We start from the raw sequence: 23,281 nt of genomic DNA on the forward strand, positions 1-23,281 counted from the left end.
GTAAACCCTTTATTTTTTTGGTTAATTTTCTTATTATTTTTTGATGACTTTCAGGCAATCCGCCTCGTCATAGCACAAAAGCACTAAAGCAGCGATTCCTGAAAATCTTACCTTGCTGTCGGCCCAAACTGGCCCCCTCACTCAGTGAATGCAAGTGAAAACCTTTTATCCATGTTCTTGTTGTGTAACTTTTGTATAAAATGATGATGCAATTGTGTTTTTCTTTCTGAATTCGCTCGGTGTTTGGTTTCCGCGGATTTATCTCAGTGTCATTGCATTAATGCCTATGAGGCAATCAGTGGGCATTAATGCCTATGGGGCAATCAGTGGGCATTAATGCCTATGGGGCAATCAGTGGGCATTAATGCCTATGGGGCAATCAATGGGCAGAGTGTCTATTGACACCACTGCCTTGGCCAACGAGTTGGAAGTGGGGCGGGACTGACGGCAGGACTCACGGCAAACAGTCTATTTTACAGCAAACAGAGTCTATTTAAGCAGCGCACTACAGCAAACACTCTACAGAGTCTATCTGAAAAGAGTCTCTGCAAACTACAGCAAACAGAACTCATGACTGAAACTACAGAAACTTCTCCCGATAAAAGCAGGGAGATTTCTCCAGCAAAATGCAGTGAGTGGATAGGTACATAATACAAATTATATGCGTAAAATTAATCCCAGTCACTCACAGCAGTGCAGTCTCCAGGGGTGATTGTCAGGGGAATTACCCAATCATCGCCATTCTGGCCAGCAATAGTGGTGTCACTATATGCAGCCATCAATGGGACCAGTCGGTATAGCTTGGGTCCAGTGCCTTGGACCCAGCAGGAGGTGGTATTGTCACTTTGATAAGGTGCAGGCAAGGCCTCAAGCGGGGCCACTGTGTACAGTCCTAAGCATCTAACCGTGGGGAGGATATTATTGCCCTTGAGAGGGGATGATTCTAGGTATTAGGAGTTTGAGGTACGGCAGTGTCGTGCTTCTGTTACTGGACGAGTCATCCAGAGGCCTGGACTAATAATCCAGAGAACTCGAGTTCAAATCCCACCATGAATTCAAATTCAGTTTTAAAAGTTCTGGAAATAAAAAGCCGGTCTCAGTAAAAGAGTCCGTGAAACTGTCGGATTGTCGTAAAAACCCAACTGGTTCGCCGATGTCCTTTAGGGAAGGAAACCTGCCGTCCTCACCCGGTCTGGGCCTATATGTGACTCCAGTCCCACACCAACATGGTTGACTCTTAACTGCCCTCTGAAGAGGCCTAATAAACTATTCAGTTGTACCAAACTACTACCTAGAAGATGAAGGGGAGGAAGTTCTCAAGGGGCAACTAGGGACGGGCAATAAATGCCGGCCTTGCCAGCGTCGCCCACATCCCGAGAATGAATTTTTTTAAAGTTATAAGGAAAGGTTCAAAAAATTGGGCTCATTCCCTTTGGAAAAGAGGAGACTTTAAGGCGACCTCATTCAGGATTATGAAAGGGGATTGAGGACGCTAGGAGTAAAAAGGAAAGTCAAATGGGCATCTTTTCCACCCAAAGGGGAATCGCGTTGTGGAACAAGTTACCGAGGAGGAGAGTTTAATGGGGATCGAGAGGCAACTGGATGAGTTTCTGGAGAGAGAAGGGATTGGGGGGATAGGGTGAGCTGGGGTTGAGCTCAATCAAAAAGGTGATGGGCTTGTTGGGGCCAATGGATTGTGCCAGTTCCTAAATATTCGATGCTTTGTTGGCTGTAATCTCCACCTTTAATTGAGTTTGGATGTGAGGATGGAATCCCCTCTCTGAAAGTAGCCAAGGGTTTTCCACAAACTTTAATATGTCAAACTCAGTCCGCGATCGTTAACTGCTGCTGGGTCTTACAGGGTCTCACCGCCAGATGTTGGGGAGTAGCGGCTGGCTTTAGGGGCGGGGGCGGGAGAATGGGACCAGGAGCCGTCTAGCCAGTTCCTTGGTGCCTGCCATCTCACTTCCGGGATCTCACGCAGGATGCAGCGGTGAGGGTCGTCAAACCATACCTCAGCGACGGGACTATGGCATCCCATGCATTTCCCGTTATTAACGCCGTGGCAACGCCGAGCGCTAGGGGCGCCAGCGCAATCATGGCGACCAGCGTTGCTAAGGCAGCGGTTGACTAGTGGGGTGGGGGTGGCTTTAGAAATGAAAGGGCCGCAGTGGTACAAGTACCACCAGGGACTACAGTTACGTGGAGAGACTGGAGAAGCTGGGGTTGTTCTCCTTCGAACAGAGAAGGTTAAGGGCAGGTTTCAAAATCATGAGGGGTTTTGAAAGAGTAAATAAGGAGAAACTGTTTTCACTGGCAGGAGGGTCAGTAACCAGAGGACACAGATTTAAAGATAATTGGCAAAAAATCCAGGAGGGGAGATGAGGATAATTTTCTTTACGCAGCGAGTTGTTATGATCTGGAATGCGCTGCCTGAAAGGGCGGTGGAAGCAGATTCAATAGAAACTTTCAAAAGGGAATTGGATAAATACTTAAGAACATAAGAAAATGAATGTTTTTCAGGGCTATGGTGAAAGAGCAGGGGGGAGTGGGACTAATTGAAGAGCTCTTTCAAAAAGCTGGCACGGACAGGACGGGCCAAATGGCCAGCTTCTGGTCTGTATCATTCCATGATTCCAACCCACCAGCGAGATGTAAATGAGCCTGACCTCGGAGTGCCCGCCTCGATCAGCACTCACTGAGGTACCAGGGTGGAAAGTCCGGCAGCTCTGTACCTCCAGTTGCGTTGAGTTACTGGCCATTTTGAACGATGGGCCATTCCATCTTAGCAGGTCAGCTGATGTCAACCGTGGCTCAGTGGGCAGCACTCTCACCTCTGAGTCACAAGGTCATGGGCTCATAGTAACACTCCAGAGACTTGAGCACATAATCCAGGCCGACACTCCCAGTCACCAGTACTGAGGGAGTGCTGCACTGTTGGAGGTGCCGTCTTTCGGATGAGAGGTTAAACCAAGGCCCCGTCTGCCCTTTAAGGTGGATGTAAAAGATCCCATATCACTATTTCAAAGGAGAGGAGGGGAGTTCTCCTCGGTGTCCTGGGCCAATATTTATCCCTCAACCAACATCACTAAAAATAGATTATCCCATTGCTGTTTATGGGATCTTGCTGACCCATTTCCCTACATTACAACAGTGACTACACTTCAAAAGTTCTTCATTGGCTGTAAAGCGCTTTGGGACGTCCTGAGGTCATGAAAGACGCTGTAGAAATGAAAGTTCTTTCTTTAGACAAATCAGCTCAATTTGCAGAAACCTTGCCGAGTGAGGTCAGGGAGATTAATCGACTCGACTGTCTCCAGTCCTCATGGATCAGACCCCTGACAGATAATTTACGAAGCAGTTTATCCAGAGCCCAGGGGCTTGAGGCACAGGTCAATGTGAAATGGGTGAGCTTTAAATAGAATCCTCAAAGGTTTATTTTACGCACAAAAAAACCCATCTAGTGGCGCCTGTGACATGATTTATTTGACAAGGAGACTCACCTCGATTAGGAACTGCTGGATAATGGTCTGACTGACCCAGTGCTTAAGGACGGACTCAATGTTAGCAGGTTGGGCCTGTGGTGAGTGAATGTTTGACCCATTTGTACCTCGGTGACCAGTGCAGTGTGCACATTGTGACAAAGTCTTTAGAAGGACACAAGTCAACAACAACTTACATTTATTCAGTGCCTTTAATGTATAAAAAAGTCCCCGGGTGCTTCACGGAGTCTGATTTATTATTACAGATAATCTTCCAAGAGCTTAACATCAGAGTGTCACTTTATGGTGTTCTGCTTTGGAGTTGGGGCAAGAAGTAGGAGGCGGTAAGAGGGAAAGAGAGAGAGAGAGAGTGGGAGAGAGAGAAAAAGATAGAGAGAGAGCGGTGGAGAGAGAGAGAGGGGAGGCGAGAGAGTGACGGATCGAGAGAGGGGGAGAGAGAAGGAGGTTGAGAGAGAGGAAGACAGAGAGTGGAAGAGGGAGGGAGCAAAAGATAGAGGGAGGGAGAGAGAGTGGGAGAGGGCGAGTGAAAGAGAGCAAGGGAGAAAGTGAGAGAATGAGAGAGGGAAAGAGTGAAAGATAGAGAGAGAGGAAGGGAGAGGTAGAGACGGATACAGAGGGGGAGAGGGAGAGAGCAAAAGACAGAGAGAATGGGAGAAAGAGCGCGAAAGACAAAGACAGGGCAAAGAGATAGGGATGGAGAGGGAGAGACAGACAGACAGACAGACAGAGAGAGAGGGCCTAATATCCCAGGATCGTCCTCTGACAGTGAAGTACAATGGAGTGGAACCTCTGGCTGCCAGTCTGCTCCCCCCTTGATCGGACCACAAATCCCAGGGTGTGTACCTCTGCCACTCACGGTCGCCCTGCAATGAGGAAAACCCCTTCCAGCCGAAGATGGAAGATGTTTTTAAAAAGCAACACCATCCTGCTGTTGCTGTTGGGAAAACCTGGACCCATTCCCAGCAGGAGATCATCCTACAGCTCAGGTACACCCAGCTCATGCACTGGGAGCAGAGCTAGTCGGACCTCTGACCCCCCGCCTCCTCTTTTGATGTCAGCGGGGGAGGGAGATACAAGAACCGCCTCAAAACAAGAGGCAGGATCAGATCCTGCCTTAAATTCATGACCACCCACCTAACGCCCCCTCACGAACCAGGAATCTCAGAGTCAGAGTGACAGGAGGGGCAGTCTGACTCATCTATCCTTCATCTGTAGGCCTGGCCGGACCTTCTGGCCTTCCCAGCCATGGCAGCATGACCCCACCAGGACTCAGACCTGCTCCTTCTCCTTCTCTTGCTCTCAGCTTAGCCCAGTCGGTAAAGAAGGAAAGGACTGTCGGGGGGGATATGGGGGTCGGGCGGGAAAGTGGAGTTGAGGTTGAAGATCAGCCCATGATCTTATTGAATGGCGGAGCAGGCTCGAGGGGCCACGTGGCCTACTCCTGCTCCTATTTCTTATGTTCTTATGACTTGCATACATGATGAAATGGACAAACACCTGGCAGATCAAATTTAACGCAGAGAAGTGTGATTTTGGCAGGAGGAATGAGGAGAGACAATATAGAATAATTGGTACAATTCTAAAGGGGCAGGAACAGAGATACCTGGGGTTGTATGTACACAAATCTTTGAAGGTGGCAGGACAAGTTGAGAAGGTCGTTACAAAAGCATACAGGGATCCTGGGCTTTATTAATAGAGGCATAGAGTACAAAAGCGAGGAAGTCGTGCTCAACCTTTATAAAACACTGGCTAGGCCTCAGCTGGAGTATTGTGTTCAGTTGTGGGCACCACACTTTAGGAAGGATGTCAAAGCCTTAGAGAGGGTGCAGAGGAGATTTTCTGGTACCAGGGATGAGGGACTTCAGTTAGGTGGAGAGACTGGAGAAGCTGGGATTGTTCTCGTTAGAACAGAGTAGATTAAGGGGAGATTTGACAGAGGTGTTCAAAATCATGAACGGATTTCATAAGAGTAAATAAGGAAAAACTGATCCCAGTGGCAGAAGGGTCAACAACCAGATTTAAGGTGATCATCAAAAGAACCAGAGGCGACATGAGAGAACATTTCCATATGATCTGGAATGTGCTGCCTGAAAGGGCAGTGGAAGCAGATTCAATAGTAACTTTCAAAAAAGAATTGGATAAATACTTGAAGGGAAAAAATTTGCAGGGCTATGGGGAAAATGCAGGGGAGTGGGACTAATTGGATAGCTCTTTCAAAGAGCTGGCACAGGTGCGATGGGCTGAATGGCCTCCTTCTGTTCTGTACCATACTATGATACTATGATATAGTGCCTTTCACGACCTCAGGACGTCCCAAAGCGCATTACAACCAATGAAGTACTTTTAAAGTGTAGTCACTGTTGTAATGTAGGAAACATGGCAGCCAATTTGCGCACAGCAAGATCCCACAAACAGCAGTGAGATAATGACCAGATAATCTGTTTTGAGCGATGTAGGTTGATGGTTAAATACTGGCCCAGGACACCAGGGAGCACTCCCCTGCTCTTCTGAAAACCTGGAAATGTCTCCACAGCAACCGAATGTAACAACTCAATCTGCGTTCCCCAGAGAAAGAGAGAGGGAACGGAGCAGAAAACAGAGGAACCTTTTTATACATTGGTATTTCTGAGCAATTGTTGAGTTCACAGAGAAAATGGTCAACATTAAGAAAGTGGAGCATTTGAGAATCCCCAAAGGACTGAGCTTTACACAGAGAGAGAGAGAGAGACTGCAGAAACAGGAGAGAGAGAGAGAGACTGCAGAAACAGGAGAGAGAGAGAGACTGCAGAAACAGGAGAGAGAGAGAGAGACTGCAGAAACAGGAGAGAGAGAGAGAGAGACTGCAGAAACAGGAGAGAGAGAGAGAGAGACTGCAGAAACAGGAGAGAGAGAGAGAGAGAGTGCAGAAACAGGAGAGAGTGAGAGAGAGACTGCAGAAACAGGCGAGAGAGAGAGAGAGAGAGAGAGTGCAGAAACAGGAGAGCGAGAGAGAGAGACTGCAGAAACAGGAGAGAGAGAGAGAGTGCAGAAACAGGAGAGAGAGAGAGAGAGACTGCAGAAACAGGAGAGAGAGAGAGAGAGACTGCAGAAACAGGAGGGAGAGAGAGAGAGAGAGTGCAGAAACAGGAGAGCGAGAGAGAGAGACTGCAGAAACAGGAGAGAGAGAGAGAGTGCAGAAACAGGAGAGAGAGAAAGAGAGACTGCAGAAACAGGAGAGAGAGAGAGAGAGAGACTGCAGAAACAGGAGAGAGAGAGAGAGTGCAGAAACAGGAGAGAGAGACTGCAGAAACAGGAGAGAGAGAGACTGCAGAAACAGGAGAGAGAGAGAGACTGCAGAAACAGGAGAGAGAGAGAGAGAGAGACTGCAGAAACAGGAGAGAGAGAGAGAGAGAGAGTGCAGAAACAGGAGAGAGAGAGAGAGAGAGACTGCAGAAACAGAAGAGAGAGAGAGACTGCAGAAACAGGAGAGAGAGAGAGACTGCAGAAACAGGAGAGAGAGAGAGAGACTGCAGAAACAGGAGAGAGAGAGAGAGAGAGAGTGCAGAAACAGGAGAGAGAGAGAGAGACTGCAGAAACAGGAGAGAGAGACTGCAGAAACAGGAGAGAGAGAGAGAGAGTGCAGAAACAGGAGAGAGAGAGAGAGTGCAGAAACAGGAGAGAGAGACTGCAGAAACAGGAGAGAGAGAGAGTGCAGAAACAGGAGAGAGAGAGTGCAGAAACAGGAGAGAGAGAGAGAGTGCAGAAACAGGAGAGAGAGAGAGAGTGCAGAAACAGGAGAGAGAGACTGCAGAAACAGGAGAGAGAGAGAGTGCAGAAACAGGAGAGAGAGAGAGTGCAGAAACAGGAGAGAGAAAGAGAGACTGCAGAAACAGGAGAGAGAGAGAGAGAGAGACTGCAGAAACAGGAGAGAGAGAGAGAATGAGACTGCAGAAACAGGAGAGAGAGAGAGACTGCAGAAACAGGAGAGAGAGAGAGAGTGCAGAAACAGGAGAGAGAGAGAGAGACTGCAGAAACAGGAGAGAGAGAGAGAGACTGCAGAAACAGGAGAGAGAGAGAGAGTGCAGAAACAGGAGAGAGAGAGAGAGACTGCAGAAACAGGAGAGAGAGAGAGAGACTGCAGAAACAGGAGAGAGAGAGAGAGACTGCAGAAACAGGAGAGAGAGAGAGAGACTGCAGAAACAGGAGAGAGAGAGAGAGAGAGAGACTGCAGAAACAGGAGAGAGAGAGAGAGAGACTGCAGAAACAGGAGAGAGAGAGAGAGAGAGAGACTGCAGAAACAGGAGAGAGAGAGACACTGCAGAAACAGGAGAGGAAACAGGGATGAGGAAAAGGCCATTCAGCCCTTGCGTGTTCCAGCTGAACCCCACCCCAGGATCCAGCTGCTTCCTGATGGTCTCTGGTGTTTATGCCTCCCCTCCCTGATGACAGACATTTCTCACTCCTTGAGTAACGAAGGCCCTTCCTGACAATGGCTTTCAAGTTATTTTTTTACTCGTTTAAATCCATGTCCTCCAGCCGAACTTTGCCGACCTAATTTCAAGTAATATTCTGGTGTTTTCGTTTATAGAATCATAGAGGTCACAGCACAGAAGCAGGCCATTCGGTCCATTGCGCCTGTGCAGGTGCTAACCATTCGGCCCATCATGCTGAGCCGGTGCTAGCTCTTCAACCGGACCTGTCTCCCCATAATCCCCTTCCCTCGCCTTTTCCCCGTATCCTTTTATAATATTTCTTTTCACATTCTTATCCAGTTCCCTTTTAAATGATGTTACAGTCTCAGTGGCCACTTATGGTAAAGGATTCCGTGTTCTAAGAGCTCTCTTGGTGAAAAAGATATCGTTAAACTCCCCCCTTCAAACTTCTGGTGCTAATTCCTCAGTCCGTGCCCCCTTGTTACCATTTACCCATTGGGAAACAATCTTTCACCATTTGCCCCTCTCAAATCCTTTCATAAATTTGAAAACCTCCATTAGATCACGCCGTTCACCATCTCTTTGCCAGTGAGAAAATTCTAAACGCTTTGAACCTTTTTTCTTCACTCCAACCTCTCATTCCTGGTCTCTTTCTAATGAGTCTTCACCTGTCCTCGTTCCATGGTTTTAATATCCTTCCTATGTGGCTGCAGTGTGTACTATCTACAGGGTGCATTGCAGTAAATCACCAAAGGAGTAATAAAAAGGAAAGAACTTGCATTTATATAGCGCCTTTCACAACCTCAGGGCGTTCCAAAGCGTTTTACAACCAACCAATGAAGTACTTTTGAAGCGTAGTCACACTTGCACACAGCAAGATCCCACAAACACCAATGTGATAATGACCAGATAATCTGTTTTTAGGTGTTGGTTGAGGGATAAATATTGGCCAGGACACCGGGGAGAACTCCCCTGCTCTTCTTCCAATAGTGGCCTTGGAATCTTTTACCTCCACCTGAGAGGGCAGACGGTTTAACGTCTCATCCGAAAGACGGCACCTGCGACAGTGCAGCACTCCCTCAGTGGTACACTGGGAGTGTCAGCCTGGATTATGTGCTTGAGTCTCCAGAGTGGGGACTCGAACCCACGACCTTCTGACTCGGACGAGAGTTCTACCCACTAAGCCACAGCTGATGCCCAAATCTGGGCTGCTGGCACCCTGGGGACACTACCCCCCCGCCCCACCTGCAATCACGAGCAAACTCCACTCCCAGGCCCCCCACCCCCCGACCCCTGTAACAACGGCCGGCCGAGGGTAGTCCGCTATTGGCCAGCTGCATCGGAACGCCTGTTTGACACCTCACAGCCCGATGTAACCATGGCTACGGCCGGTCAGTTGCCCGAAAGTCAACCCCGACCCCCTTGTGACTAATATGCCAAAGGTCACCGTCTCTGCCCTTGGTAACGGTTGCAGTGTTGGGTGAGGTCAGTTTACCAATTAAAGTCGGCCAGCTGTGCAGATCAGAGCATCAGAGGAATGGGTTAACTCTGCAACCAATCCGGTTTGGCAAAACCAGGACATGTAACAACTCCTGGATGGCAAAATATACAATTATCGTTCAAGGACCAGCTTAGCTCAGTTGGTTCGCGGTCTGATTGACCCACAAGTGTTTCACATGCGTTGAGTTATTATTGATTGGGATAATGAGAGAACTTGCCTTTATAAAGAACCTTTCGTGACCTCAGGACGTCCCAAAGCATTTCACAGCCACAGGATTACTTTAGAAGTGAAATCACTGTTGTCTTGTAGGAAACATTGTACGGAGGAACAGCAAAGGGATTAATGACACGATAAACTGTTTTAGAGAAGTTGGTTGAGGAATAAATGTTGGCCAAGACACCGGGGAGAACTCCGCTGCTCTTTGAATAGTGGCCCTGGGATCTCTTACGTCCACCTGAGAGGGCAGACGGGGCCTCGGTTTAATGTCTCATCCGAAAGACGGCACCTGTGACAGTGTAGCACTCCCTCAGTACTGCTCTGAAGTGTCAGCCTGGATTATGAGCTCAAGTTCTGGAGTGGGACTTGAACCCACAACCTTCTGACTGATACTTGGATAACTCGATCTTTGTAATGTCTCATAAGCATGGATTCAAAATCCCAGGAGTTCTTGGAGTCGCAGTGAAGCTCATTTATGCTTTGACTTTGTGCGTTCACCAGCTTCCATCGGGTAGGGTTGCCAACCCTCCAGGATTGTCCTGGAGTCTCCAGGAATTAAAGATTAATCTCCTGGACACTGCTGCAAGTGACCCGGAAGAAAAATCATAGGGCACTAAAAAAAATATTGTGTTTATTTGTTTATTAGTTATCAAAATATTGGACAAGGGAAAAAAGGCTGTTTGACTGGACAGGGTGGTTGGAGGCGGGGGGTCATGTGATGAGATCTCCAGGAATACGTCCAACCAGAGTTGGCAACCCTACACTGGAAGCCGTCTTGAGTTGGAGGGTTGTGGGTTGAAGCTGAAGTCCAGGCAGTGACAAGAAAGTGCTGCCTAGTTTGGAAGGGCAGGACTTGGAATGAGGCATTAACCATTAGAAACTGTAATGGGGAGACAGTAGGTATTGCAGAAGGATGAGATCAAATGAGTTAAAGGGCTTTCTTCACCTGACCCACCTTGTGATATTGTAGCAGCTTCTTTGTGACCACCAGAAGGGGATTAATGGAAGATTGTTCGATGGTTTACCTGCTCCCTAATTGTTGGAGAGGGACGTATCTCTCCAGACTCTCTCCATCACAAGCCCCCCTGTCTCTTTTTTTATCGATATTGCTGCGTTTGATGCTCCCCTGTGCTTTTCCCCTCTTGTTCCTCCTAAGCTCCCAAATCCCCCCCCACCGTCCTACACACTCTTCCCCAACCCTATAACTTCATTGTGTTGAGATCATCGCATCGCCTCCAACTCTAACTCATCTTTTCCCCGATCTCAGAACTCTGGTACTCCTTATCTCCCTCCATCTTCTGTTCCTCTCGCCTTCCTCCAGCTTTTGAAGCCCAAGCTTACCGTCACCAAGGGGGGGGGAGGGGGGAGGCGATCCGGGGTGGGCCTCAAGAGGGAGAAGAGAGAGGCAAAGGGAGAAGTGGAGAGGAGAAAGAGAGAAAGAGGAAAGAAAAAGTGGAGAAAGAAAAAGAGAGAGGGAGAAGAGAGAAAAGGAGAAAGAAGAGAGAGAGAAGAGGGGAGAGGAAAGAGAGAAGATAGAGAGAAAGAGAGGAGAGAGAAAAGACATAGACAACAGAAAGAGAGAAGGAGAAGAAAAAGAAAGAGAAAAAGAGGAGAGACAGGGGAGGAAGGAGAGAGAAAGAAAAAAGGTAAGAAAGAGAGGAGAGAGAGAAAGAGAGAGGAGAGGGAGAGAAAGAGAGAGGAGAGAGAGAGTCAGACAGGGAGGTCACCATTCACCCACCCTCCCCCCACTGCGCTGCACTATCCCTTTAAGGGTGAGAGCTGAGGGCTGAAAGTGCTCCAGCCGATTATATCTCTACCCCAGTGACTGATCACACAACACACACACTCAGGCGTGATTGGCATCTCATTCCGAAGTGATAATTCATTTCATGGTCTGAGAGGCAGAGAGGTCGAGCAGGACAACCGTGAATGACAGCTCAGTGGCGTGAAATCACCCTCTGTTATAATGCGAATCGGAATTACAGCCCACCCCCCCACCCCCGCAGAAAACACCATGTCATTTGTGTCAATGGGATTAGCTGATGTCAGTCAGTGTTCCAGCAGCCTCTGTTTCTTAATCAGTTAAAGAGGCAGAGTGACCAACGTAGAAACGGGGGGTCAACAGTCTGTCAGGACTATCGAGAACCCCCCTCTCCCGCAAACAGTGTAACCTCATGTGTAATTAATTGGATAGCCATTTGCTGAAGGATAGAACACCAGAGCAGTTGCTTCCAAGCCTTTATTCTCAGAGATCCCCATTACACACCGTGCACCTCCTAGATAAGCTCCCTCCTATAAATGGATACAAGAGAGTCCCCAATTGATACAGAGTAAAGCTCCCTCTGCACTGTCCATTAAACACTCCCGGGGCAGGTACAGCACGGGTTAGATACAGAGTAAAGCTCCCTCTGCACTGTCCCATCAAACACTCCCAGGGCAGGTACAGCACGGGTTAGATACAGAGTAAAGCTCCCTCTACACTGTCCCTTCAAACACTCCCAGGGCAGGTACAGCATGGGTTAGATACAGAGTAAAGCTCCCTCTACACTGTCCCATCAAACACTCCCAGGGCAGGGGCAGCACGGGTTAGATACAGAGTAAAGCTCCCTCTACACTGTCCCATCAAACACTCCCAGGGCAGGTACAGCACGGGTTAGATACAGAGTAAAGCTCCCTCTACACTGTCCCATCAAACACTCCCAGGGCAGGTACAGCACGGGTTAGATACAGAGTAAAGCTCCCTCTACACTGTCCCATCAAACACTCCCAGGGCAGGTACAGCACGGGTTAGATACAGAGTAAAGCTCCCTCTACACTGTCCCATCAAACACTCCCAGGGCAGGTACAGCACGGGTTAGATACAGGGCAGTCCCCAGTGTGAGTGAGTATGTGATGTTTCTCCTCTCAGTGCTATCACTGTGAACTGGAATGTGTGACAGTGGAAGGTACACAAGTAAAAACAAATCCATGACTTGTACACAGAGGCAAACTGTAACAAATGCCGTGCCATCTGCCTGGATCTGTGCTGCTAACCCTCCATGTTCTTTTGATCTGCCATCTGGCTCCCTCCCATCTTCCATTCACCATCTGGCTCCCTGCCACTCACGATCTGTAGTTGCTCTTGTTAATACCCCAGGCTGTTCCTGCCCTCAGCCATTGGAAGCTTGAATCCCGTCATCGTTTGCTGAGTGCTGTCACTGACAGGAGATTTGCTCCAGCTGGGCACACGTCCTGCTTCCCCGCTTTTATTTCATGTAATGTCTTCTCCTCCCCTCCCATTACCATCTGCACTCACCTGCCCTGCTCTCCTCTCCCATCCCCCTTCCTTCCCCACACCATCTCATCTCTCCTCCCCCTCTGACCCCTCTTCTGCCTTCCTCTCCTCTCCTTTCCCTTCCCCTCCCTTCCTCTCTTCTCCCCTAACCCTTCCGTCCCCTTCTTTCCCCTCCCCTCCTTTCCCTCCTCTCCTCTCCCCTCCCCTCTTCTCCTCAACTCTCCCCTCCTCTCTTCTTTCCTCTCCTCTCTCTTCCCCTCTGCTCCACACCCCTCCAGTCAGCTCCCTCCTCTCTGCCGTGCTAACATTCACTGCCACCACCACTGCTACTGTGTGCCCGCTGCCTACGATCAGTGCCAGGAGTTGAATCGATGGCCAAGACCCACAGTGAGTGGTGAAGGTTGAGAATGCACTGGAGAAGGACGATCACAGAATGCTCTCTCCATCTACTGTGGTGCTGATTGCAAAGTCTGCAAATATCTGAGCAGCAAATCGTATATTTTTGAAGCAAGTTCTGTGGTAACGATTACCAGTGTTTGTTCCACCATTAAAATCCGGGAGATGCACAGCAGGTCAACGAGCATCTGAAAGGGGAAGGATCAGTTAATGTTTCTGATGCATCATTGGAAAAGCAGCTGGACCCATGGAGTGAATTTAAATGTCGCAGTTCCTGTTTCCTGCCAGCAGAGGGGGACTTCTATAGCTCAGTGTGGACATAGGAACAGGAGGAGGCCATTCAGCCCCTCGAGCCTGTTCCACCATTCAATTACATCATGGCTAATTTGCATCTTAACTCCATTTACCCACCTTGGTTCCATAACCCTTAATCCCCTTACCCAACAAAAATCCATCGATCTCAGTTTTGACATTTTCAATTGACCCCCAGCCTCAACAGTCTTTTGGGGGAGAGAGTTCCAGATTTCCACTCCCCTTTGTGTGAAGAAGTGCTTCCTGACATCACCCCTGAACGGCCTGGCTCTAATTTTAAGGTTCTGCCCCCTTGTTCTGGACTCCCCCCACCAGAGGAAATAGTTTCTCTCCATCTACCCTATCAAATCCTTTAATCATCTTAAACACCTCAATTAGATCACCCCTTAATCTACTATTTTCATGAGAATACAAGCCTAGTTTATGCAACTTGTCCTCATAATTTAACCCTTTTAGTCCTGGTATCATTCTGGTGAATCTGCGCTGCGCCCCCTCCAATGCCAATATATCCTTCCTGAGGTGCGGTGCCCAGAACTGAACGCAGTATCTCCAGATGGGGGCCTGACCAGAACTCTGTACCTCTGGTGGCAGAATGCTGGTACTGTGGCACCTCAGCCCCCACCTATGTAAAATCCCTGAGGTTATGAATGTAAGGGCACTCTGCTTGTTTCTCCTCCCTGTGCTGTATCTGAATTGTATAAAAGCTGAAAGGGCGGGGGGGAATTCTCCCCTGGGTTGTGACCCTACATCTTAGATAGTGCTGGTATAATATAAGACAAATCAGGAACCCAGCAACAAAAATGATCTGTTCTTCTTCGCTCTGCTCTTTGGTTTTTTATTTTGAGCCTCTCCTGATTTACTCATCTTTCTCAGTCAGGTGCTGGTTGACCAATTGTACATTGCCAGCGTTCCCTGTTTATATTTCAGGCACCCGATGTTGGCGCTTTTATTTTTTTAACCTCCACGAAAGTTCCGGAACTTTCCCTCAGCAACGCTGAGCAACGAGGGCGTTATATGGAAGGGTGCTCAGAATTCACTGTCCCAGAGGAGACATGTGGAAACTCTGGGAGATGCCCCTGGAGCAATCATGTGGTCTTTATCCAGTGAGCTGCCGTGGCAGCATAGTGCCCGTCTGCTTTGTACCAATGAATGGGGCAGAGCTGCAGCACAGCAGAGGCCTGGCATTGGGCCACGGGCCTGATGCATGGCGTGGAGAGAGAGACATGGAAGATTTTGTTCGATTTTGTTAGCGATGATGCTGGGCAGCCCTAGGGGTCTTTGGTTACCTTGATCGAGTGGGCATTCTTCGCGTGCAAGAGTGTCACCTCGGAGCCTGGTCTTGTCCTCGCACTTCATAGAATCATGGACTCTTACAGCACAGAAGGAGGCCATTCGGCCCATCATGCCTGTGCCAGCTCTTTGAAAGAGCTAGCCACTTAGATCCACTCTCCACCTCCCTCGCTTTGTCCCTGTAGCCCTGCAAATTTTCTCCCTTTCTCCCGAGCAGAGATCATCGAATAGTGTCGAGGAGCGGGATACCCCGGCTGGTTTCCTCCTCTCTCTAGCCCAGGGACAGGAAGGCCCATTCCAGCTCCCTGTCTGGGACGCTGGCCAAGATCGGCCAACTCCGCATGGTCCGGGATTAGACCTGGGACCTTCCTGGTCTGCGCGGTTCGGTACCAAACTGGGCCCTGAGCCGACCAACTGGTCTTTAGGGAAAGTAACATTTTGTTTTAGTCAATTGGTTGAAAATATAATTGTAAATAATAGATGGTGTTCGCCCAGCTGCCAACTGTCAAGTGTTAATTCTCATGAGTGATGATAGTTGGTTTGGCCAGTATTTTCTGTAGCTTCTCCCAAATGATGCCAAGGGCACCTTAGCAGGAACTCTCTCCACTGCGGCACTACAGTAAGTTTTGCCTTAAATTTTATTGATAATGAAATGAATGTCAAGGCCTTGGAGAGGCTGCAGTGGAGATTTATTAGAATGGTCCCAGGGATGAGGGACTTCAGTTTGGTGGAGAGATTGGAGAAGCTGGGGTTGTTCTCCTTAGAGCAGAGAAGGTTAAGGGGAAATTTAATAGAGGTGTTCAAAATTATGACGTGTTTTAATAGAGTAAATAAGGAGAAATTTCCCACTGGCAGGAGGGTCGGTAACCAGAGGACACAGATTTAAGATAATTGGCAAAAGAACCAGAGGGGAGATGAGGAGAAATCATTTTACACAGCGAGTTGTTATGATCTGGAATGCGCTGCCTGAAAGGGCGGTGGAAGCAGATTCAATCATGGCTTTCAAAAGGGAATCCTTGAAAAAGAAAAATTTTCATGGGGAAAGAGCAGGGGAGTGGGACTAATTGGATAGCTCTTTCAAAGAGCCGGCACAGGCATGATGGGCCGAATGGCCTCCTTCTGTGCTGTATGATTCTATGATTCTATAAATCAAAGGACAAAAGTAGACTATGAGTTGCATTTCGCAATCGGAGACAGCTCAATTGCAGTTCACTGCAACTGGGCCATTCGGGAGTTGGGTCACAATGAGAAAAGACTGGGCCAAAGCTTCCCTCATTCTTCAACCTGAGACCCCGAGATTCAATCGAGGAAAAGTAAAAATAAATCAAGGGGAGGGACTTACTAGTATAAAAATGGTAATGGAGAAAATAATGAGACTAAAGATAGACAAATCTCCAGGACCCGATGGTTCCCACCCCAGGGTATTAAAAGGAGTAGTTGAGGAAATTGTTGATGCTCTAGTCATGATCTTCCAGAACGCTTATCGATTCTGAAATTGTCCCCTTGGATTGGAAAATTGCCAACGTCACTCCACTATTTAAGAAGGGTAAGAGAGATAAATAAGAAATTATAGGCCTATTAGTCTAACATCAGTTGTGGGGAAGTTACTAGAGTCTGTTATTAGGGACAGAGTGACTGAGCATTTGAACAAATATGAACTGATCAGAGGGAGCCAGTGTGGATTTGTAAAGGGCAAGTCATGTCTAACAAACCTTGTTGAATATTTTGAGTTCACTAACATAGTAGATAAGGGAGTGTCAATGGATGTTATTTATATGGACTTCCAGAAGGCATTTGACAAGGTTCCACATAAGAGACTGTTAACAAAAATGCGAGCACATGGAATTGGAGGCAACTTATTGACATGGATAGGGAATTGGTTCAGAGATAGGGGATGGAGAGTAGTGATAATGGGTACCTACTCCAATTGGCAGGATGTGACTAGTGGTGTCCCCCAGGGATCTGTACTGGGGCCTCAGCTTTTCAATGTATTTATAAATGACTTGGATGAAGGAATAGAGAGCCATCTGTCCAAGTTTGCTGATGACAAGAAGTTAGGTGGTATAGTAAATAGTGTAGATGGGAACAGAAAGTTGCAAAGGGACATTGATAGATTCAGTGAGTGGGCAAGATGGAGTTCAATGTGGGGAAATGTGAGGTCATCCACTTTAGACCTAAGAAAGATAGATCAGGGCATTGTCTAAATGGTGAGAAGTTGGGGACAGTGGAGGAACAGAGAGATTTAAAGGTCCAAGTACAGAAATCACTAAAAGCTAATAGAAGGTACAAAAAATAATTGAAAAGGTGAATGGAATGTTGGCCTTTAACTCGAGGACTGGAATACAAAGAGGTGGAAGTTGTGTTACAGTTTATATAAAGCTCTAGTTAGACCCCATTTAGAGCATGGGGCCCCGCACCTCAGGAAGGATGTATTGGCCTTGGAGAGGGCGCAGCGCAGATTCACCAGAATGATACCAGGACCAGAAGGGTTAACCTATGAGGTCAGGTTGCATTGACTAGGCTTGTATTCCCTTGAGTTTCGAAGATTAAGGGGTGATCTAATTGAGGTGTTTAAGATAATTAAAGGATTCGATAGGGTAGATGGAGAGAAACTAATTCCTCTGGTGGGGGGAGTCCAGAACAAGGGGAATTACAACTAGACCGTTCAGGGGTGATGTCGGGAAGCACTTCTTCACACAAAGGGGAGTGGAAATCTGGAACTCTCTCCCCCCAAAAAGCTGCTGAGGCTGGGGGTCAATTGAAAATTTCAAAACTGGGATTGATAGGTTTTGTTAGGTAAGTGTATTAAGGCACATGGAACCAAGGCGGGTAAATGGAGTTAAGATACAGATTAGCCACGATCTAATTGAATGATGGAACAGGCTCGAGGGGCTGAACGGCCTCCTCCTGTTCCTGTGTTCGTATGGATTAGCACTTGACTCAGCAATGAAGCCATCATTCATTCATTTCACGTATGTTTCATCAGCTGCCTCGACAGCCGATAGGAGACTATTCACCTTCAGCTCTGACTCTGTCTCTTCCTCTCTCCTTTGTCCATGACAGATAGCATCGAGGATGAATTTGAGCTCTCCACGGTCTGTCACCGACCTGAAGGCCTGGAACAGCTTCAAGGGCAAACAAAGTTCACCAAGAAAGAACTTCAGGTCCTTTACCGGGGTTTCAAAACTGTGAGTCATCAACTGGATTCTAATGAGGTGACAAATCTACGAGCTCTTAACTGATGTGGACAATCATTAACTCCCAACAGAGCTGGGACAACCACTGGCTTCGAATTGAGATAGGACAACCATTACTTTTTAATTGCAACAGGACAATCATTGGCTTGCAACTGAGATGGGACAACCATTAGCTCCTAACTGTAACACCCTCAGAGTCAAAAGGCTGGGGGTTCAAGTCCCACTCCAGAGACTTGAGCACAAAATCCAGGCCGACACTCCCGGTGCCAGTGCTGAGGGAGCGCCGCACTGTCGGAGGTGGCGTCTTTCGGATGAGATGTTAAACCGAGGTTCCGTCTGCCCTCTCAGGTGGACGCAAAAGACCACACGGCCACTATTTCAAAAAAGAGCAGGGGGAGTTCTCCCCAGTCTCCTGCCCAATATTTAACCAACATCACTAAAACCGATGGTCTGGTCATTTATCACATTGCTGCTTGTGGGATCTTGCTGTGAGCAAATTGGCTGCCACGTTGCCTACATTACAACAGTGACTACACTTCAGAAGTACTTCATTGGCTGAGTAGCACTTATGGAACCTCCTGAGGTCCTGAAAGTTGCTATATAAATGCAAGTTCTTTCTTTCTAATTTGCCTCTGAACTCATTCTTGGTGTCCATATTCCCCTCTCCCCATCCACTTTGGGATGTTTGGCTACATTAATGAAGCCGATTAAGTCCAAGTTGTTGTTGTTTTTGAAACAGTGAGTGTTCAATTAACCCTCCGTACAGATTGCAAACTGAATTTGATATTTCCTACTATCTTTCCCCTTGCTTCCAGGAGTGCCCCAGTGGTGTTGTTGATGAAGACACATTTAAACAAATTTACTCCCAGTTCTTTCCTCAAGGAGGTGAGTGTAAACACCCTGCGTTTATGAGGCTACGATGGTGTAGTGGGTATGTTACTGGACTAGTAATCTCTCTCAGGCTCTGGGCTACTAATCCAGAGAATCATGAGTTCAAACCCTGCCAAGGCAGTTTGAGAATATGAATTCAGTTTTTAAAAAAACTATGGAAATAAAAAGCTGGGATCAGTAAAAGTGACCGTGAAGCTGTCAGATTGTCATAAAATCCCAACTGGTTCACTAATGACCTTTAGGGAAGGAAACCTGCCGTCCTTACCCGGTCTGGGCCTACATGTGACTCCAGTCCTACACCAATGTGGGAGACTCTTTAACTGCCCTCTGACATGGCCTCGTAAGTCCCTTAGTTGTATCAAACTTCAGGGCGACTATAGGGACGGGCAATAAATTCCAGCTTTGCCAGTGACGCCCACATCCCGAGAATGAATATTAAAAAAAGTTGGGCAGAGTGTTTCCTTTTATCGAGAAGTCCAGAGGGAGGGGTCAAGACCCAGAGTCCGAGGCACCACCAAGGGTGGAAGCAGTAGGAGAGTAGAGGAGGTGAATGAGGGATCAGTGAGTAGTCAATCGGTGAGGAGGAGCCAAGCTCGCGATTAATAGGCTGCAAAGCCTCTCCAAATACAGGAACGGTGTCCTAGGCTTGGACGGACTAAACAGGTGGGATTGTTAAGGGTTAAATCAGCAGGAAAGAGGAACCTAGGCTTTTTGGAGGCAACTTTAGTGATGGAGCGGATACGGGAGTTGTTCTGGAGGTCAGAGGTGATAGTGGAGGCCCAGAAGGTCAATCAATGAAGGGCTAAGGATGGAGCCAGTACATGTAAGGGTGGGAGCTGTCGTTTGGGCTCGTGAGAGTTCTGAGGAAGGACTAACCTACAAGTTACTGCTGGGTGACATTAGAGTTGCCAACCCTCCAGGGTTGACCTGGAGTCTCCAGGAACTGAAGATTAATCTCCAGGACACTGCTGCGACCAAAGCCTGGGAGGAAAACCATAGGGACATTAAAAAAAAATTGGTGTTTTTTTTCAATTTCCTTTGAGCATTTTTGCTTATTAGTTATAAAAGTATTGGAGATGGAGGAAAGAAGACTGTTTGGCTGACAATCAAGAATCATCCAATCGGGTAACGAATGTTAAAATTGGGTAGCCCGGTGGTGAAGGATGGAATACTAGAGCCTGGTCTTCAGTGGCTTCCAAGCCTTTATTCACAGAGATTTCCCTTTACACACACCCCACACCCTGGATAAGCTCGCCCATAAAAAGGATACAAGAGAGTCCCCAGTTGATACCCACCACCTCAATACAATTAACACTCATTGATATAAATCATACAATTAACAACAAAGAGTCTGTTCGCCTCCCGATTGGCTGTGGGAAGGCGGGGCGACACGAGGATGGACATGTTGGGCGACCAATGGCAGGAGTGTGGGGGCGGGGCAGTTGGAGGCAGGAGGGTCATGTGATGAAACCTCCAGGAATACGTCCAATCAAAAGAATTGGCGACATTAGTGTTCCAACGAACATTTGGAGTGGATTTTCCTCTCCTGTGTGCCTGGGGAACACAGTTTCCAGGTGCGAAGGAGAAGGAAAAGCAGATTAGATCTGTGACATAGAATTACATAGAATTTACAGCACAGAAACAGGCCATTCAGCCCAACAGGTCCATGCTGGTGTTTATGCTCCGCACGAGCCTCCTCCCTCCCTACTTTATCTAACCCATCAACGTATCCTTCTATTCTTTTCTCCCTCATGTGTATATGTAGTTTCCCCTTAAATGCATCTATACTATTCGCCTCAACTACTCCTTGTGGTAGCGAGTTCCACATTCTAACCACTCTCTGGGTAAAGAAGTTTCTCCTGAATTCCCTATTGGATTTATTAGTGATTATCTTATATTTATGACCCCTAGTTCTGGTCTCCCCCACAAATGGAAACATCTTCTCCACGTTTACCCTATCAAACCCTTTCATAATCTTAAAGGTCTCTATCAGGTCACCCCTCAGTCTTCTCTTTCTAGAGAAAAGAACCCCAGCCTGTTCAATCTTTCCTGATAGGTATAACTTCTCAGTTCTGGTATCATCCCAGTAAATCTTTTTTGCACCTTCTCCAGTGCCTCTATATCCTTTCTATAATATGGAGACCAGAACTGTTCACAATACTCCAAGTGTGGTCTAACCAAGGTTCTATACAAGTTTAACATAACTTCTCCGCTTTTCAATTCTGTCCCTCTAGAAATGAACCCCAGTGCTTGGTTTGTTTTTTATGGCCTTATTAACCTGCATCGCTACTTTTAGTGATTTGTGTATCTGTATCCCCAGATCCCTCTGCTCCTCTACCCCATTTAGACTCTTAATTTCAAAGGAATATGTGGCCTCCTTATTCTTCCTACCAAAATGTAATACCTCACACTTGTCTATATTGAAATTCATTTGCCCATCACACACCCATTCTGCAAATTTATTAAGGTCTTCCTGTATTTTGTCGCACCCCTCCTCAGTATTAACTATAACCCCCAATTTGGTGTCATCCGCAAATTTTGAAATTGTACTTCCAATTCCCGAGTCCAAATCTTCTATGTAAATGGTGAACAAGAGTGGTCCCAGCACCGATCCTTGTGGAACACCACTTCCCACCTTTTGCCAGTGTGAGTAACTACCCTTAACCCCATCTCTCTGTATTCTGTTTTGTAGCCAGCTTGCTGTCCATTCTGCTACCTGCCCCCTGACTCCACCTGCTCTGACCTTAGTCATGAGTCTACTATGCGGTACCCTATCGAAGGCCTTTTGAAAATCCAAATATATTACATCTACATTACCCTTGTCTACACTTTCTGTTACTTCTTCAAAGAATTCAGTAAGGTTGGCCAAGCATGACCTTCCTTTTTGAAATCCGTGCTGACTATTCTTTATTATATTTTCAGTCTCTAGTTTTTTTTCGATTACATCTTTGAGCGACTTTGGATCTCTGCCCCTTTATGTTGCCCGAGGATTTCTGGGGCTTCCCCCCTCCCCACCCTATAGGCAAGCCCAGCTGCTCCACCATTAATCTGGTAATAAGGCGGGAGTGGGCGTTCCCAGGCCCACCGCCTCATTTTCCCCTTGGACTGCCTGTGGCATCTATCTGGAGGGGCACCCAGGGTGAATTGTCCCTGAGGTCCAGCAACCAGCTCCACTCAGGGCCTGCGCCTGGCCTGGGTGTCACCAGAAGGAGCACCAGGAGATTAGTTCCTTCCTTTGCAGGTTGCTCAGGGAGATCCTCAGACCTTCCAGCAGTGGTTGGATTTCCAGCCCCCCTCATTCTGGGGGAGGTGGGACCTGTACGGGGGCGTGCAGCAGAGGCACGATACTGTCCCGAACCCAGACATACAGGCGGGTGTCAGGTCAGTACAGACGGGCCGAACGTCCAAGATATTCCCTCCTGCCTGGTGTTTCATTTGCCCCGTTGAAGGACGAGGAGGAGACTGTGATTTAGTGATTGCGACACTCTGGGGGATGTGGCCTGAAGGGCGATGACTGATGTGAAGCGAAATCATCAGCAAACGAGTTGGAGACTTTGTTTTTATTCGTTCTTGGGATGTGGGGGTCGCTGGCGAGTCCAGCATTTATTGCCCATCCCTAATTGCCCTTGAGAAGGTGGTGGTGAGCCGCCTTCTTCTTGAACCGCTGCAGTCCGTGTGGTGAAGGTTCTCCCACAGTGCTGTTCGGAAGGGAGTTCCAGGATTTTGACCCAGCGACGATGAAGGAACGGCCGATATATTTACAAGTCGGGATGGTGTGTGACTTGGAGGGGAACGTGCAGGTGGTGTTGTTCCCATGTGCCTGCTGCCCTTGTCCTTCTAGGTGGTGGAGGTCGCAGGTTTGGGAGGTGCTGTCGAAGAAGCCTTGGCGAGTTGCTGCAGTGCATCCTGTGGATGGTACACACTGCAGCCACTGCGCTGGTGATGGGTCTAACCCATGCTGAATCTGCCCTGGGAGTGTTTGATGGGACAGTGTACAGGGAGCTTTACTCTGTATCTAACCCATGCTGAATCTGCCCTGGGTGTGTTTGATGGGACAGTGTAGAGGGAGCTTTACTCTGTATCTAACCCATGCTGAATCTGCCCTGGGTGTGTTTGATGGGACAGTGTAGAGGGAGCTTTACTCTGTATCTAACCCGTGCTGTACCTGCCCTGGGTGTGTTTGATGGGACAGTGTAGAGGGAGCTTTACTCTGTATCTAACCCATGCTGAATCTGCCCTGGGTGTGTTTGATGGGACAGTGTAGAGGGAGCTTTACTCTGTATCTAACC

General features: G+C 47.9%; 1 protein-coding gene across 3 annotated transcripts in view; it reads left to right on the forward strand.

Annotated features, from left to right (window-relative positions):
- Nucleotides 1-23,281, forward strand: part of LOC137340269 (A-type potassium channel modulatory protein KCNIP2-like) — a 92,739-nt gene that overhangs the window by 61,427 nt on the left and 8,031 nt on the right. For 2 of the 3 annotated variants that reach the window (XM_068002686.1, XM_068002688.1), the window contains 2 exons: nt 17,968-18,092; nt 18,917-18,986. In XM_068002686.1, coding sequence (XP_067858787.1) covers nt 17,968-18,092; nt 18,917-18,986 — 195 coding nt within the window. Of the gene's footprint in view, nt 1-54; nt 151-17,967; nt 18,093-18,916; nt 18,987-23,281 lie in introns of all 3 variants that reach the window. The other variant, XM_068002685.1, reaches the window with a different exon arrangement.

The sequence above is a fragment of the Heptranchias perlo genome, chromosome 21 (genome assembly GCF_035084215.1).
Source record: "Heptranchias perlo isolate sHepPer1 chromosome 21, sHepPer1.hap1, whole genome shotgun sequence".
Taxonomy (NCBI): Eukaryota; Metazoa; Chordata; class Chondrichthyes; order Hexanchiformes; family Hexanchidae; genus Heptranchias; species Heptranchias perlo.